The sequence below is a fragment of the Cnephaeus nilssonii genome (assembly GCF_951640355.1).
Source record: "Cnephaeus nilssonii genome assembly, chromosome: 4".
Classification (NCBI taxonomy): domain Eukaryota; kingdom Metazoa; phylum Chordata; class Mammalia; order Chiroptera; family Vespertilionidae; genus Cnephaeus; species Cnephaeus nilssonii.
This window is the reverse complement of record NC_137075.1, coordinates 44,394,833-44,411,578: the sequence shown is the minus strand read 5'-3', so window position 1 is coordinate 44,411,578 and position 16,746 is coordinate 44,394,833. Positions and strand designations below refer to the sequence as shown.

Sequence of the window (16,746 nt, the reverse complement as noted above, 5' to 3'; positions counted from 1 at the left end):
GGGCCCCTGGATCCGGGTGGGCCTGGCCCCGGGTCCGGGTGAGGCCGCGGGCCCCTGGATCCAGGTGAGCCTGGCCCCGGGTCCGGGTGAGGCCGCGGGCCCCTGGATCCGGGTGAGCCTGGGTCCCGGGTCCGGGTGAGGCCGCGGGCCCCTGGATCCGGGTGGGCCTGGCCCCCGGGTCCGCGTGGGGCCGCGGGCCCCTGGATCCGGGTGGGCCTGGCCCCCGGGTCCGGGTGGGGCCGCGGGCCCCTGGATCCGGGTGGGCCTGGGCCCCGGGTCCGGGTGTGGCCGCGGGCCCCTGGATCCGGGTGGGCCTGGCCCCGGGTCCGGGTGAGGCCGCGGGCCCCTGGATCCGGGTGGGCCTGGCCCCGGGTCCGGGTGAGGCCGCGGGCCCCTGGATCCGGGTGGGCCTGGCCCCGGGTCCGGGTGAGGCCGCGGGCCCCTGGATCCGGGTGGGCCTGGCCCCGGGTCCGGGTGGGGCCGCGGGCCCCTGGATCCGGGTGGGCCTGGCCCCGGGTCCGGGTGGGGCCGCGGGCCCCTGGATCCGGGTGGGCCTGGCCCCGGGTCCGGGTGGGGCCGCGGGCCCCTGGATCCGGGTGGGCCTGGCCCCGGGTCCGGGTGGGGCCGCGGGCCCCTGGATCCGGGTGAGCCTGGCCCCGGGTCCGGGTGAGGCCGTGGGCCCCTGGATCCGGGTGAAGCAGTGCCCCTGGGTCCGGCCGAGACCAAACCAGAGGGAGTCGGACCTGCATTACCACCATTTGTCCACCATCCAGAGCTGAGGGGTCAGTGCCGACATGTACTCATAGGGAACTGGTGGACATTGATATTGGGTCTCAAAAGAACTGTTGGTCCAGAAAGAAACTCACTACAGACTGATTCATTTGCCTGTCAGCATAACTATTATTGCTCGTCGCACATTCAATTCTTATAAGTATATCTCTAGTGACACATGATTTCGCTCATCTAGGGGAAATGATGAACAACATAGACTGATGAACAAGAACAGAACCAGAAACAAGGAGGCATCGATCGGACTATCGGGCCTCAGAGGGAGGATAGGGGAGGGTGGGGGGAGGGGGGAGAGATCAACCAAAGGTCTTGTGTGCATGCATATGAGCCTAACCAATGCTTAAGTTCAACAGAGGGTTGGGGCATCCAAGGGGAGGGGTGTGGGATGGGAATGGGGGGATGAGGACAAATATGTGACACCTTAATCAATAAAGAAATTAAAAAAAAAAAAAAAAAAAAAAATAAGATACTCATTTATATTCAACTGTGAATGTAGTGATAGCCCTTGCTAATATTTATGAAAGTATTGCAGACATACTAAATATCTCCTCTTTGGATTCTCCACCCACATTATTGATCGGTATAAAGGAATGGAGATGTTTAATGCCATGACTTGGCTTTGTCAATGTTTGCTTGAAGACTGATAAACAGTGTCTTTGACTGTATAACAGTGGTTTTATGAATCTTGTTCAAATGAATGTTTACTACCCTAGATTATGCGTCTCATGAAGAAGCTTATGGGGTTTGTGTGTATGTGTTTTACTATTTAGAATTTATCACCCAGTACACATTTCCCTGTTGGCAGAAAACTAAAAACTCAACCAAGTGACTGATAGAATAGACAATGTACCTGGCATCAGTGCTCATTTTCTGTCCTATTTATTTATTTATTATATATATTTTATTTCAGAAAGGAAGGGAGTGGGAGAGATAGAAACATCAATGATGAGAGAGAATCATTGATTGGCTGCCTCCTACACACCCCTTACTGGGGATCGAGCCTGAAACCCGGGCATGTGCCCTTGACCAGAATGGAACCCAGGACTCTTCAGTCCATAGGCCGATACTCTATCCACTGAGCCAAACTGGCTAGGGCTTCTGCCCTTTTTAAATAGACTTTACACTGTTTTGTGTTGTAATACCACAAACTGCCTCAAATACTTTTGGAGAAATAAGGCAGGTGGTTAAGTTTTATTAAAAATTCTAAAATAAATGTTTCCCTAGCCTCCTTTGAACACCAGATACCACATAAGATAATAGCATCAACTTTCGAGGATGTTATCAGCTCCCTACTCCAGTAACTCAACCTCAGGGCTTGACTTTATCACCTTTTCTTACTTGAAGGGGACCTGAGTCCAGTAGGACCTGGACTGAAGGCCCCCTGGGGAGCTCAGCAATCACTGAGAGCCTTTAAGTAGCCACTGCTAGCCACCCTTTCTCCATTAGGTGAGAGACAGGGAAAGAAGATGGCTTCGGCATAATTATAGCAGTCCATCCTCAACAAAGGTGACAAGCACAATGTCTGAATGTGGAAAACAGGATAACTTATTTCCACTTTGAAATTCATTCTGTATAGTGAGGACTCAGTGTTTATTTGAAGGGTTTTGAAAATTCTTATGGTAGGGGAAAGCAATTTAAGATAATAAAGATGCATTAAACTCAAACAAATCCATTCCACAAATCCATCGAAAGCTGGCTGTATTAACCATGGTGTATATATGGTACCAAGATTAAAATAAAATATTTTAGTCCCATTAAGAACATAATTACCTTCAGTTCATTAAGTGAATTGTGTTGTTCAAAATTTTTCTTTTTTCTCTTAATATATTGATCAATGGACTCCATTTCCTTAAAATGGGCCTCATGAAGCTTCTTAAAGTCTAGAACATTCCACAAAATATGAAAATTAATAACAAACAAAATCCATTTATTTACCTTCCCTTTGTTTTCCTATAAACACTTATTCTCTCGTCTGTATTCCTAACATTCAGTTTCAATATCATCTTTGCCAAAACTTTAATTTTGAAACATTTAGAACATTTAGTTTTTGGAAACTCAGGGGCAAAGCATATCTATCTTAAAAACAATTCAATATTCACCATCTCTCCATTGTGCCACTGCTAACTGACATCTTGATTTTGTGTAGGGGATAAGAAAATAGCATATTTGTCCTCTCCCCTCACCAATTAATCAAATGGCCTTATTTTAATCATAAATTTGATGTTTTAAAATGCTTAGAAAGCTCTATGCCAAGCATTGGCATACTTTTTCTGTAAAGGGCAGACAGTAAGTAGGCTTTGTGACCACAAATGGTATGATCTATCTCATTTACTTCTTTTTTTTCATAGAACCCTTTATAAGTGTAAAAACCATTCTAGGCCAAGGCAGGCAGTAGTAGAATAGTACAGAGGAGAGTTGCTGACCTCTCCTCTGTACTATTCTAACTAGGTATATATTCTAAATATATATTCTGAATAAGAAATAGGGAAGAAGAATTACATGTCCCAAAATGGAGCCCCTTAGACCAGCAGTCGCCAACTGGTGGTCCGTGAGGTCCGAAAGGTTGGTGACCACTGGTTTAAGAAAACCTTCGGAACAGCAGTCGCCAACCTGTGGTCCGCGGACCACTGGTGGTCTGTGAGGTCCGAAAGGTTGGTGACCACTGCCTTAGACTTTTTTTTTTAAAGTAATTTATTACAAAGTGGACACTATACCAAGGTACTTTACAGACATGCATTCTCTGATATTTAGTGAATACCTGCTACATGTTAGTTACTGTGCTAGGTAATCAGAGGTAAAAAATAGGCTCAATTAATCTATATATCAACCTGATGGAATAGGCAGTACAACCATTCCAACGTTCAACTGAAGAAGTGGTTTACTGAGGATGAGTAAGCTGCCCAAAGTCTCCCAGCTAGAAAATGGGAGAACACATATGCCAGCCCCAGTTCCCGCATCCCAGATGTTAGCTGTGACAGTCAGTACCCTGACTCTCCAACATCAGCCGGCAAAACTTACTTGGAGTAGTGATTGCAATTCTTTTATTTTTTCCAGATTTGGAAAACGCATCTGTGTAGACAGACTTCTTTCTTTCTGAAGGTACCTTTGAATCTTCATTACCTGAATACAAAGATACAGAACCAATGAAAAGATTTCAATAAATTCTTGCCTTTTAGAAATGTCATGAGCATATTCATGTGATAGGCTCTGCCAAGGTGGTGGGAGAAATGGCACACAAGGAGCACAACAACTTACAGCATCACTAAAATTTAGCTCATATGCCTGAACTAGGCAGAAATTTTGCTTCCTATATAGAAGTTATATCAAAAATTTAAAAACACCTTTTCATAACTTTTGCTATAAACATGTTGTTATAACTAGAATGATAAAAAGCACATAACCCCACCAGCCTAAGACACATCATTAGCATTCTGACATGTTTCCTCGGGTCCTTTGCTTCTGTACAGGAACATCTCAGAGATATGGAGGGTTCTGTTCCAGACCACTGCAATAAAACAAGCAGTATTTTTTTGCCTTGAATTTGTAAAAAAAATGCAACATCTGTAGAGGCAATAAAGCAAAGCACAATAAAGAAAGGTATGCCTATACTTGTTTCATTTTTGTTCTTTAAATCCAGTTGAAATCATGGCGTATACAAGGTCTACTATTTTTCCCCTACTTATAATCATTTTCTACTTTCTGATATCTTTTTCAACTCGAGGTAATCTACTAAAAATATGTAAGTGGATTTTCAAGTAATACTACTTATAAAGTCATCATCTTTAAGGTTCCCTAATGTATCAATTAAACAAGGCAAAGAATATTCCATAGAGCAGTTGGGGCTCCAGGGGCTTCTGCTTGGACCCTGACTCTAAAACCAGAGAGAGCTGGCCGGAGTGGCTCAGTTGGTTAGAGTGTCACCCATACACCAAAAAGTTGTGAGCAGGAAACACACCTGGGTTGCAGGTTCAATCCCTGGTTGGGGAACGTATGGAAGGCAACCAATTGATGTTTTTCTCTCTCTCCCTTCCTTTCTTTAAGCATGTCCTTGGGTGAGGATTAAAAACAAAACAAAACTAAAAACAGAAAAATTCTGTGAAAAACGGGAGATTTAGAGTCAGTGTCACTCCTCACAAGGTATTTATTAATTACAAATGGAAAAATAGTAACTTTACAGAGAAGCAACGTAGCAGATACCACCATAACCAGGTGATGGAACTTAGCATGACTAATTACAGGAAAAACCAACACCTGTGCCTTCTGGGGTGCTGAGAAGGACACATCCCTCGGCCAAAAGTGCATGATCTGAATCTAATCATCAGCACATTAGACAAACCAAGTCAGAGGACCCCCCAAAAAACTTGCCTATATTAGAACATGTCAACATCCTGAAAGACAAAGGAAGACTGAGAAAGTATTCCAGATTAAAGTAGGCTAAAGAAACATGACAATGAAATGCAAAGGATGAGCTGAGATTTTCCTGTTTTTAGAGACATAATTGATGGAATTATTGGAATAAGTGGATGGAATTATTGGAAAAATAAGTTTCTAACACAAAAATAATGAGTGGCTTTTAAAAACAATTTATTTAATGTTTGACTTATAAAAGGCAGCTGGATTCTCTACCTACTTCTGTAGATAATGTGTTACAACATGTTGTTTTGGTTGATATATACACTGAGTGGCCAGATTATTATGATTTCTGAATGCATAATAATCTGGCCACTCAGTGTATATCCTATATAATAAAAGGCTAATATGCAAATTATCCCCTCGACCAGGAGTTAGACCAGCAGGCAGGCAGGCCAGCTGCCCATGTCCCCTCCCCCTGGCCAGGCTGGCGGGACCCCATCCATGCATGAATTCATGCACCGGGCCTCTAACACACACACACACACACACACACACACACACACACAAATATATATACACACATACACACACACACACACTTTATGAGTGGCCAGATTATTATGCGTTCAGAGATCATAATAATCTGGCAACTCAGTGTATATATAAAAACAAATCTTGCCATACACAGATGTGCGATTGAAAGGGAAGAGTATTTTAATAACATTTTCAGATAACTGTGATATTCTTTTTTGATACTATACCATAACTTGACAAGTAGTGGCATCCTAAATATTAGTTGCAACATGGAATATAAAGCCAAGTCAATGAGCCTTTTGTACTCTGTATATTTGTGAGAGAAAGTCCCTGTGTTTTAAGAAACACACACTGAAGTATTTAGGGCAGTGGTTCCCAAGCTTTTTTTGGCCATGTCCCACCTAAGCATCTCTAAAATACTAATGCCCACCTCCCCATGACATATAATTCTTATTATTCAAAAAGTGAACTCCTATTTACATGAAGGAAGCCTAAAAGGCCATTAACTTGGTCTAAACAGCTTCCAAAGAACATGGCATCCAGGAAAGAAAAATATAAAAGAACGAAAGGACAGTTGAAGTACTGAGGAAGAAATCACTAAGAAATTGTTTAAAAAAAATAGTATGAAGTGATATAAAAAAAATAGCAAATAAAGTTTCAAAACATATAATAGAGAACTGAAATGCATAAATATGTCACAATATATATTTATACTAGTGGCCTGGTGCACGAAATTCGTGCACATTAAAAGGGAATTCATTAGAGGAAATATTTTAATATTGCTATTTGACCTTTCTCTATAATAGAAGTGTCCAGCCGGCCCCACCCCCATCAAGCCCCGCCAGGTGGGGGAAGCAGCCTCAAGTCCTGGCGCCAAGGCAGGGGATAGGGCCTCAGGTCCCTGGGCCCTGGCGCTGGGGCAGAGGGCATGGTCTCAGGGGGACACGGCCTCAGGTACCCCGGCCCCAGTGCCGGGGCAGGGGGTGCGGGCGCCGGGGCATGGCCTGAGGTCCCTGCTGATCAGTCGTTACGGCATCACGGCATGACGACTATTTGCATATCAGCTCTTTATTATATAGGATACTGTATATGAGGCCCCTAGAACCATAAGAAATGCAAAAAAATCATTAATAACTCATTCTTGAATTGCCCCCCTTAAAATTTAAAAAATCAAATTGCCCCCCTGTGGGGCGTGTGCTCCACGTTGGGAACCACTGATTTAGGGTAAAGGAGCACATATCTGCAACTTACTCTCAAACAGTTCAGGAAGAAAATGAATATCACACATATGTATACATAAATATAAACAGAGAGGAAATAATGTAATAGTGTTAACATTTGGGAAATCTAGGTGAAAAAGACATAGGAATTTGTGGTATTATTCTTACAACTTTAAGTCTGAAATTATGTCAAAATAAAAAGTTTAAAAAAAAATTCTCTCACCAGAAACTAACTACATGATCAAATTTTTCTCCTTCAAACAGCTTGTGTTTCATTAGTCAAACCTGACTTAATGTGTCCACACTGTTTTTCTATGGCATTGAAACTTAGTCCTAAAGCTACATCTTCTGGATAAAGTAATTGGTGGAATAGCAGACATTTGTAATTCTACCCCCACTTCTGGCTCTTTGTCATATTTCCCAACAACTTTCTCTAAATCATGGTTTTAAATGGGTATGTGAGGCATATGCATAAAAGGACAAAGGAGCTCTAGTGGATTTTGCTCAGTGGTTAGAGCCTCGGCACTTAAAGGGTTGAGGGTTTGATTCCAGTCAAGGGCACATACCTCTATTACAGACTTGATCCCTGGCCCCTGGCTGGGGTGCGTGTGGGAGGAAACCAATTGATGTGCCTCCCTCACATTCATGTTTCCCTCTCTCTCACCCTCCCTTTCATTTTCTTTCTCTAAAAAAAAGAAAAGGAAAAAATATCCTCAGATCTGGATTATTAAAAAAAACACAGAGGGGAAGTGTCAAACCTGGGGTGCTTATTGAAAACTACAGACACCCAGACTCATCTTAGACCTACTGAATCAGAACCTCGACCTCCTGGAACTATATTTAGTAAGAAATGCAAAACTATGGGGGAAATGGGAAGGCTCAGCATTAGAAATTCTGCATTTAACTGCTTGTTGGACACTGGACCAGGCAGATTGGCTGGGGTGAAACACAGACTCTGTTGCAATTGGCAGGCTTGAGGAAGGAAATCAGAAAGCAGAAGTTCTTTTAGGTATACAGGAATTGAAGTTTTCTGTTCTTATTGAAACAAACTTTTGGTTGAGAAGTTTAGGCAAGAGGTTTTTAGGAGGTTAGAATCTAAGAATATACAAACACTAGGGGCCCAGTGCACGAATTCATGCACCTTGAAAGGAACTGTGGGCTGCGAGGCTGCGGTAGGCACAGGGGCGGTTCTCAGCCCATTCTCCATGCCCTCACCCGACCCCTCCTGTCATGGTCCCCAGTCCCATCTGCAGGCAGCCCCACTCCCACCAGCTGCCACTCCCACACGCTGATGGCCCTAGCCCTGCTTGCACCCACTGAAGGCACGGAGCGATTGGGGCTAGCATGAGCAGCAGGTGCAAGTGGTGGCTGCTGTCCCGATCGCCCCTCAGGAGCAGGGGGAGGTGGAGAAGCCCTCAGGGGTGATTGGGGCCAGCAGCCGCTGCTCACACCTGCTAACGGCACTGAGTGATCAGGGCCGGCACCAGACGTCGGCAGCAGGTGCGAGTGGCAGCTCCGGTGCCGGAAGCAGTTGTGATTGGGGCCGGCGCCGGCAGCAGGTGGGAGCACCTGGCAGGACCACAGCATATGGGAGCAAAGAATTTTCCATAACCACCAGAGGCTCACCCCGATGATAGCAACCGGCGCCGCACCTTGGTTTGGCGCCCCCGCTCACCTGTTCTACTATCCTGCTTGGCCGGTGCCCGCCATGTTCCATGCTCTGCCGCCTGCTGCCGACGCCCACCATGTTCCATGCGCGCCCCCTGGTGGTCAGCGCACGTCATAGCAACCAATTGTTTGGTTGTAACGCTGTTCGGTCTATTTGCATATTAGGGTTTTATATATATATAGATAGATAGATAGATAGATAGATAGATAGATAGATAGATATAGATAGATCATCATTAAAAAAAGGCCACACCACTGGGAAGGTAGACTTTGCAGCTCCCTTTTAATTATCCTGATTGAATAAGCAAAGAGATCTTTGTACCAGTCTTGGGAGTAAGCCAGAAGGAACTAATGGACAAAATGCAGGCTCTCCTCATCACTAAGTAGAGATCAATTCCCTAAACTTCACAGCTACCACTCTTATTCTGGTTTCTCAAATTAATAAAGATGATCTGATGGCCTACTATATTTGGTTCAAACTTTTACTTTGTCAAACCCTTATAAGTGCTATAAAATGGTGTTGTGGGTTGAACTGTATCCCCCCCAAAAGATATGCTAGGGTCTTAACCTCCAGTAACTGTGATATAACCTTATTTGTAAACTGGAGGCCCGACGCACAAAATTCGTGCAAGAGTAGGCCTTCCTTCCTCTAGCTGCCAGCACCAGCTTCCCTCCGGCACCCAGGACCTGGGCTTCCCTCGCAGCCCTGGCTTCGTCTGGAAGGTGGTCAGGAAAGATGTCCGGTCTAATTAGCATATTATGCTTTATTATTATAGATAGATTCTTGGTAGATGTCATCAAATCAAGATGAAGTCATTATGGTGAAAACCCTAATCCAACAGGACTGGTGTCCTTTTTTAAATCCTTACCCGAGGATATTTTCCCCATTGATTTTTAGAGAGAGTGGAAGGGAGGGAGAGAGACAGAGAGAGAAAAACATTGATATCACTGAGACACATTGATCGGTTGCCTCCCGCACACGCCCCAACCAGGGCCGGGGATTGAGCCTGCAACAGAGATGCGTGCCCTTGACCAGAATCGAATACAGGACCCTCCCAGTCTGCGGGCTGATACTCTATCCACTGAGCCAAATTGGCTAGGGCAAGACTAGTGTCCTTTTAAGACAGAGAGAATGCCATAAAACAGACTAATGCAGCTGTAAGCCAAGAAACACAGCATCAATTGCCACCACTAAAAGTTAGACTAGGCCAGGCCGGATTCTATCCAGGGTCTAGACTCTAGAAGGAGAATAGCCCTACTGACCATTCAGACTTCCAGCCTCCAGAACTGTAAGAGAATAAATGTGTTATTTTAAGCCACCCAATTTGTAGCACTTCATTACAGCAATCATAGGAATCTAAGGCACATGCTGCCCTAGCAGTTCTGGATTTTTTTAGTTACTTGGCATACCATTTATTCCACTATTTCCCGAGGACACTGCATTCTCGTTTCCTTGTCTCTCATCTGGTGGAGATGGAACTTCTGCAACAGGTCTGAGAGCCTGGTTTTCCTGTTTTTCTTGATTCTGGAACTCAGTGGGATCACTTGTTTTTATCTCTGAATGATCCTGCTACAAATTGAAAAAGGAAATAAATTATTTAAATAATAAATAAGAAGTCATCACATTTGAACGTTGCTAAGAGGGTACATACATCTTAAAAGAAAAATATTTTTGTAAATATATATAGTGATGGATATGAACTAGAATTAGGATGCTCATTTCCCAATATATACAAAAATCAATCGAATCATTCAATTGTACACCTGAAACTGAAGTAATCGTATATGCCAATGGTATCTCAATTTAAAGATATGCCATTAAAAAAATTAAAAATATTGCTTATAGTCAGATATTTAAAAAAAGAAGTAATCACTACCTTCAAAAGATGGGTACCAAGCCCTAGCCAGTTTGGCTCAGTAGATTGAGTGTCGGCCTGTGGACTGAAGAGTCCCAGGTTCAATCACTGTTAAGGGCATGTACCACGGTGGCAGACTCCTCCCCAGCCTGGGCCCTGGTTAGGGCACGTGCAGGAGGCAACCAATCCATGTGTTTCTCTCTGTCTTTCCCCCTCTCTTCCACTATCTCTAAAAATCAATAAAAAAATAAATGAACACTTAAAAAAAAAAAAAGATGAGTACCAAGCTGAGGGGGGAAAGGTGTTAAAAAAAAGTAGAATAAGATTTCAAGTGGTAGGTTTGGTTCTCTGCCCCATCAAGTGTCACTAGAGTGTGAATCTGGGACTAGGAGATACTAGGGACCATTGTAAGGCATAAATGGCAAGATTAACTCTTTCAGGGATGAGAAACTAACACTAAGAGTTTAGATAGGCTAACAAGTAAGGGACTGTACAAAGCTAGCAAATAAATACTAGGACTAAGCCTTGTAAAAATTATGTTTGAATGAAAGGATAATATAATCAGAGTCCTCTCAAAGCAAGTGAGGGAAGCCCCTGCAAACACCTGACCTTGCTGCTATAAGACTATAAGGTGATGAGCAGCCTAGGCTTAGGGCTGTGTATTCATGGAGCTTACAACACAGTGTTTACCACTACTGATAGCATAAGAGAATTAACAAAAATTTCCCTAAGAATATGCCAATTTTGGCACAGGTGGTGGCTTATTTTTAGTTTGCACACCTCCATTTACCTGGGAGTCAGGATTGCTGTGGACAGTCCTGCGCCTTCTCCTTTTCTTGGTGACATGGCCAGCTGGTTCCCACTCAGCTTGTTTCTGACTGCTGATCTGCATCTCGGTCTCATCACAAGAGGATGCAGAAGTTTGACTTTCATCCTGAAAAGAGAGATATTAGTCTACCATGTCCTATGTATAGAGGCATGCTACTCAGAAAGAATGAGCATTTAAACTGAATAAAAAACATAAATTACGTCCAACCAGCATGGCTCAGTGGTTGAGCGTACCTGGAAACCAGGAGGTCACAGGGCACATCCCCGGGTTTCGGGCTCGATCCCCGGTAGGGGGCATGCAGGAGGCAGCCAATCAATGATTCTCTCTCGTCATTGATGTTTCTATCTCTCTCTCCCTCTCCCTTCTTCTCTGAAATCAATAAAAATACATTATAAAAAATATGTATAATGAAAAAAAAAATATGTATAATGGATGCCTGGCATTCTATTAAAAAAAAAAGTGCATGAATTTATTGAATATATGCTATGTGCCAGGCAGTACCCTATAACTAATAATAATTACAGCTAATATCACAACTTTATTGGACTGTTTACCTAGATTATCTCATTTATTTCTCAAAGCTTATGAGATAGGTAATAATATTATCCACAGTTCACAGATGGGGAAATGGGGGCTTAGAGAGCCCAAAGCAGCTTGTTAAAGGTGAAAATAAGGAGTAAAGTAAGAACAGCACTTCACTACCATAAACTAAAAGTAAAGAGCTACATTGTCAAAACAGTACAATACAGGTTACCAGAACATCTCAAACAGACCTGTTTATATACTAAATCATTGTGTGATAATGGTTATACTTCATATTTGTCGGGGAAGGTTGGATTCATTATTCAACACATGATGCTGAGAAAATTGTTTTTAATTTTTTTTTGGGGGGGGGAGGGACAATGAAATTCAATCATTCTCTCACACCAAAATGAAATCTGAATGTATTAAAGATTTAAATGTAAAAGATCAAAAGATAAAAGCACTAGAAAATATTCATGTGAGGGGAGGCTTTTTTACCTGTAGACTATAAAGGAAAGGTTCGATTTGTTTTTGGTGCTTTTCTAATTTTTTTATTCATAAGTTCTAATTTTTTAAAATAAACTAATTAAAAACATGTACATATGGCTAAAAAAAAATACTAAAGAGATTATAATGAAAAGCAGTTGGTTCTCTGCCTACCTTTCCTATTTCTCAAGCTTAATTTCAGGTGGCTACTTATATATCACCAGTGATGAGATATTCACTTATATTTTCTTTTCTTTTTTCACTTACATTTTTCATAGCTATATTTATTGCCTATCATGTGCTACAATTTATCTCATTTGTATCACTCACCTCCCCATGTCCTTCCTAACAGAATCGTACCACTTTAATCACTCAATTAGATAGCTTTGCATCTTTAAATATACTAAAGACCTTAAATCTTGTTCCACAACTATATACATCTAGCTTGTAAACTGCAGATATTAGCATCCTTACACTTCCCTTCACTTCTCAATTTCTGTCATCTATTCTCTTTAAGCATCCAAGTTGATAACATTTACAGCCTATTATGTAATCTTAACTGAATCATCTGTGCCTTTTCTGTGTAGCTTGATTCTAAAGGTTATTGATAAATAAGTTATTGTAAGGCTTTTTAAAACAAAAAGTTTTGTTTTCTGTATCATCTTTGTTTCATTTAGGGTAATTTTTAAAAAAATAGATTTGAAAGAGAGAGAAACATCCGTTTGTTGTTCCACCTATTGATTCATTGGTCCATTTTTTTAAAATATATTTTTGTTATTGATTTCAGAGAGGAAGGGAGAGGGGGACAGAGATAGAAACATCAATGATGGGAGAGAATCACTGATTGGCTGCCTCCTACATGCCCCCTACTGAGTAGGGATCGAGCTGGAAACACAGGCATGTGCACTGACCGGAAATCAACCTGTGACCTTCTGGTTCATAGATTGATGTGCAACCACTGAGCAACCCCAGCTGGGCTATTGGTTGATTCTTGTATGTGCCCTGACTGGGAGATGAAACCTACAACCTTGGTGTTTGGGGATGATGCTATAAACCAATGGAGCTACCCAGCCAGAGCCTAGGGTCATTTTTTTCTTTTCCTTAACTTAAACTCTGACTACAGGCTTTCCTTAAATGTCTATGATTGTTGGTCTTTTATTCATATTTCAGAGCAAAAACCTCATTAGGAGTTTGAATGTGCGGGCCTGTTATCGGGTGGAATCTGATCTAGTAGGTTCCTTAGGAGGAGGCTATCGTGCTGGGGATCCTTGATTGCCATAAGCCCTTTGCTTGATACCATCTACTTTCCTTACAGAGAAATCTTCTAATATTTTAGCCGGTAGCAGACACCTGGTACTCTGCACATGGAAGTAGGGGATAGACTGCTTTGTAGCTGACTTTTCAGTCCATTTCACTATAATACCTGGACCCCACCCTCTGAGAATGATTTAGTTGGCCTGGGTTTTGGTGAGGCCTATATACCAGTATTTTTAAAAATAATTCTCCCCAAATGATTTTCCCACACAACCTGAATTGAGAACCACAGTATAAAGTAAATGTGTTGGGCTCTAGCTGGTTTGGCTCAGTAAATGTGTTGGGATCTAGCTGGTTTGGCTCAGTGGATAGAGTGTCCCAGGTTTGATTCTGGTCAAGGGCACATGCCTAGGTTGTGGGCTCAATCCCCAGTGGGGGGTGTGCAGGAGGCATCTGATCAATGATTCCCGCTCATCATTGATATTCTACCTCTCTTTCCCTCTCTGAAATCGATAAAAATATATAAATAAATAAAGTAAATGTGTTGGGAGTGAAAGAATAAGGAGGCTTAGAGAGTGGAAGGTTTTAGTCAGAGGTGAAATATTACCAACTAGTATAGTTCCAAGGGATATAAAGTCCAGAATATGCTCAATGAAATGGGCAGCTGATGAATAGCAGAAACAAAAGTCACAGGAGTTAAGGAATCAGGAGACAAGGGTATAAGAGACATCCAGATGAACCTTTGAATTCACCCAAAATAAGGTCAGAACATGAGGAAAACAAAAAGACAGTGAACATCAGAAAGCAACAGGAAGGCCAACAGACAAGAAATGAGAATAGGTGAATATAATGTCAAAGGAGCAGGGATATTTACATGAGAGTAGAAAGATACTATCTGGATATGACTTCCCAACTCCCCGAATAGTTGTGGGGAAGACAGTGAAAAGAAAAAGAAACGTTCCACTATAAAAGTGGTACCTTCAGGTTACACAACATATTACTGGAATATACAGATACTTTTAAAGTGGTTATTCACCCCACCCCCTAATCCAGCCCCCATAGTAGCACCTTGCAGTATAGGTGCTATAGCTGGTTTTAGAAGCCAGTTAGCACAACTCTCAAAGATGTCTTGCTTTAACCCCACACACCTTAACCATGGTATGTTAGTCGGGAGGCCAACAGTGATAGCGAAGATGTGTTAATGCCTGAATGCGCCATGCTTAACTATAACAGACTTGTCTAAATCTAAGGCCCGGCAGGCGTGGCTCAGTGATTGAGCATAGACCTATGAACCAGGAGGTTATGGTTCAATTCCCGGTCAGGGCACATGCCTGGGTTGTGGGCTTGATCCCCAATAGGCAGCCGATCAATGATTCTCTCTCATCATTGATATTTCTCTCTCTTTCTTCCTTTACGTTCCTCTCTGGAAAAAAAAAAAAAAAGGACCAAAGAGGCACACAGCCAGACTAACCTACATCTGAGCTGCTCCAATTCATAGTTAAGACTGACCTCTAGTGGGAGAATAGGCTTCGAGAAGGTCTGATGTCACACTCACTCAGATATGATCCACACCTGGGCATTCCCCAGGTAATGACTTGGGTGTCTGGAAGCTTACTCATTTGTCTATCCTTGGGGACATTAATGATCTCTTTGCCATGCATTTGGATTGTGCTGACTCCTGTAGTCTTAGATAAATGAACTTTTTGTCCATCAGGTTTTTCCACCAATCCAAGCTCACGATTGATAGATTCACCACTTAGGAATTCTCTATCTGACTGAATGTTGACTAGCATCCTGCTCTTGTGAAACTTTTTCAAAAAGAATGGCTCCTGCCCTGACCTGTTTGGCTCAGTGGATAGAGTGGGGCCTGTGGACTCAAGGGTCTCAGGTTCGATTCCAGTCAAGGGCATGTGCCTTGGTTGCAGGCACATCCCCAGGGGTGTGTGTGCAGGAGGCAGCTGATCGATGTTTCTCTCTCATCGATGTTTCTAACTCTCTCTCTCCCTCTCCTTTCCTCTCTGTAAAAAAATCAATAAAATATATTTTAAAAAAAAAAGAAAAGAATGGCTCCTGAGATGTTGAATTTAAAATATGATAGATAATTTTAAATTTAGTTTATCAATTACTATCCAAAGTAAATCAGGTTCAGATAGAACTATAATCATGTATCCTTAATAATTTAAAAACACACACACACACAAATAAAATTATTTAGTTGATGTAAAAACTATTAATTTGTTTTGTTGTCTATTTTTAGTTAATTAAAGGAATCAAAGGAATTTTAAATGTTTATAACTTGGAACACAGTTAGAGAGACTATACAGTCAGATAAGAGGAAGTTAGATTTTCAGTTCATGTTTATATATTTATCTTCATTTCCAGATATATAACAGATGCTCTCCAAGGCCCAGTTCGGTAAGGCCTTTCAACACTTTCCCTATTTCAAGTTAAGAAACCTGGCCCTAATGAAGCCTTCATTGATCCTTTTAGGCGGCATGCCTCTCTGAAACCTGTGGTGTACATTAAAGCAGCCAAGACAACCTCTGCCATCAGCAGTGCTTTACCATTTGCTACAAGTCTCTTTCACTCAGAACAGGAAACTAAGAATCAAGGAGTTTGTGTTTTCTCAGGTAATACACAATAACATGACAAAGCTGCTACTTAACCTGGGTTTTTCTGACTTTGAATCTAGTTCCTTCCCTACTCATATCAAGTTATCTCTTACAACTTTTGGCAACTGAGTAGTTAAACTTTTGCAATTGTACAAGAACATCTTATTCAACATATTAATTGCTGCAAGACACTTTCACCATCTATAACCAATAGTTTTTATGAAAGGACTCACCATAACCAATCATGATCTTTTTGGTAATAAACAGTATGTCTTAAAAGACATCACTAATTGTGTTTATCATTCATTACCTAAACATGATTGTTTTGCTAAACAGGTGATGAAAAACCTTACTTACCTGATTTCCATTTTCTTTTCTTGCTTCTCCTTTCAGGTGGGCTTTCAAGGCTTTTAGCAGCTTGTCTGCCTGCAGGAAAGTTAAAGATCTTAACAGTAGAGCCAAAAATCAAATAAGCAAGACAGATACATTGAACATTTCTTTCTGTTCTTGTATTCATCAAATGTTCTTTGAGCGGCGGGCTCTGGGAATAAAATGAAGACTGAAACAGAACTGGTCCCTGCCCTCACAGATTTCACAGCAGAGTGAAGTCAGACAAGGAAAGG

At 42.1% G+C, this 16,746-nt stretch overlaps 1 protein-coding gene and 1 pseudogene across 2 annotated transcripts in view; one reads left to right on the top strand and one right to left on the bottom strand.

Annotated features, from left to right (window-relative positions):
• Positions 1-16,746, top strand: part of LOC307097903 (ribosomal RNA processing protein 36 homolog) — a 415,062-nt pseudogene that overhangs the window by 270,908 nt on the left and 127,408 nt on the right. The gene's annotated exons all lie outside the window — the stretch shown is intronic.
• The window catches only part of NUSAP1 (nucleolar and spindle associated protein 1), a 36,636-nt gene that overhangs the window by 16,675 nt on the left and 3,215 nt on the right, over positions 1-16,746 (bottom strand). The window contains exons 2-6 of the mRNA XM_079768168.1: positions 16,481-16,549; positions 11,211-11,354; positions 9,975-10,134; positions 3,808-3,909; positions 2,560-2,669 (exon numbers count right to left, since the gene is read on the bottom strand). Coding sequence (XP_079624294.1) covers positions 2,560-2,669; positions 3,808-3,909; positions 9,975-10,134; positions 11,211-11,354; positions 16,481-16,549 — 585 coding nt within the window. The remainder of the gene's footprint in view (positions 1-2,559; positions 2,670-3,807; positions 3,910-9,974; positions 10,135-11,210; positions 11,355-16,480; positions 16,550-16,746) is intronic.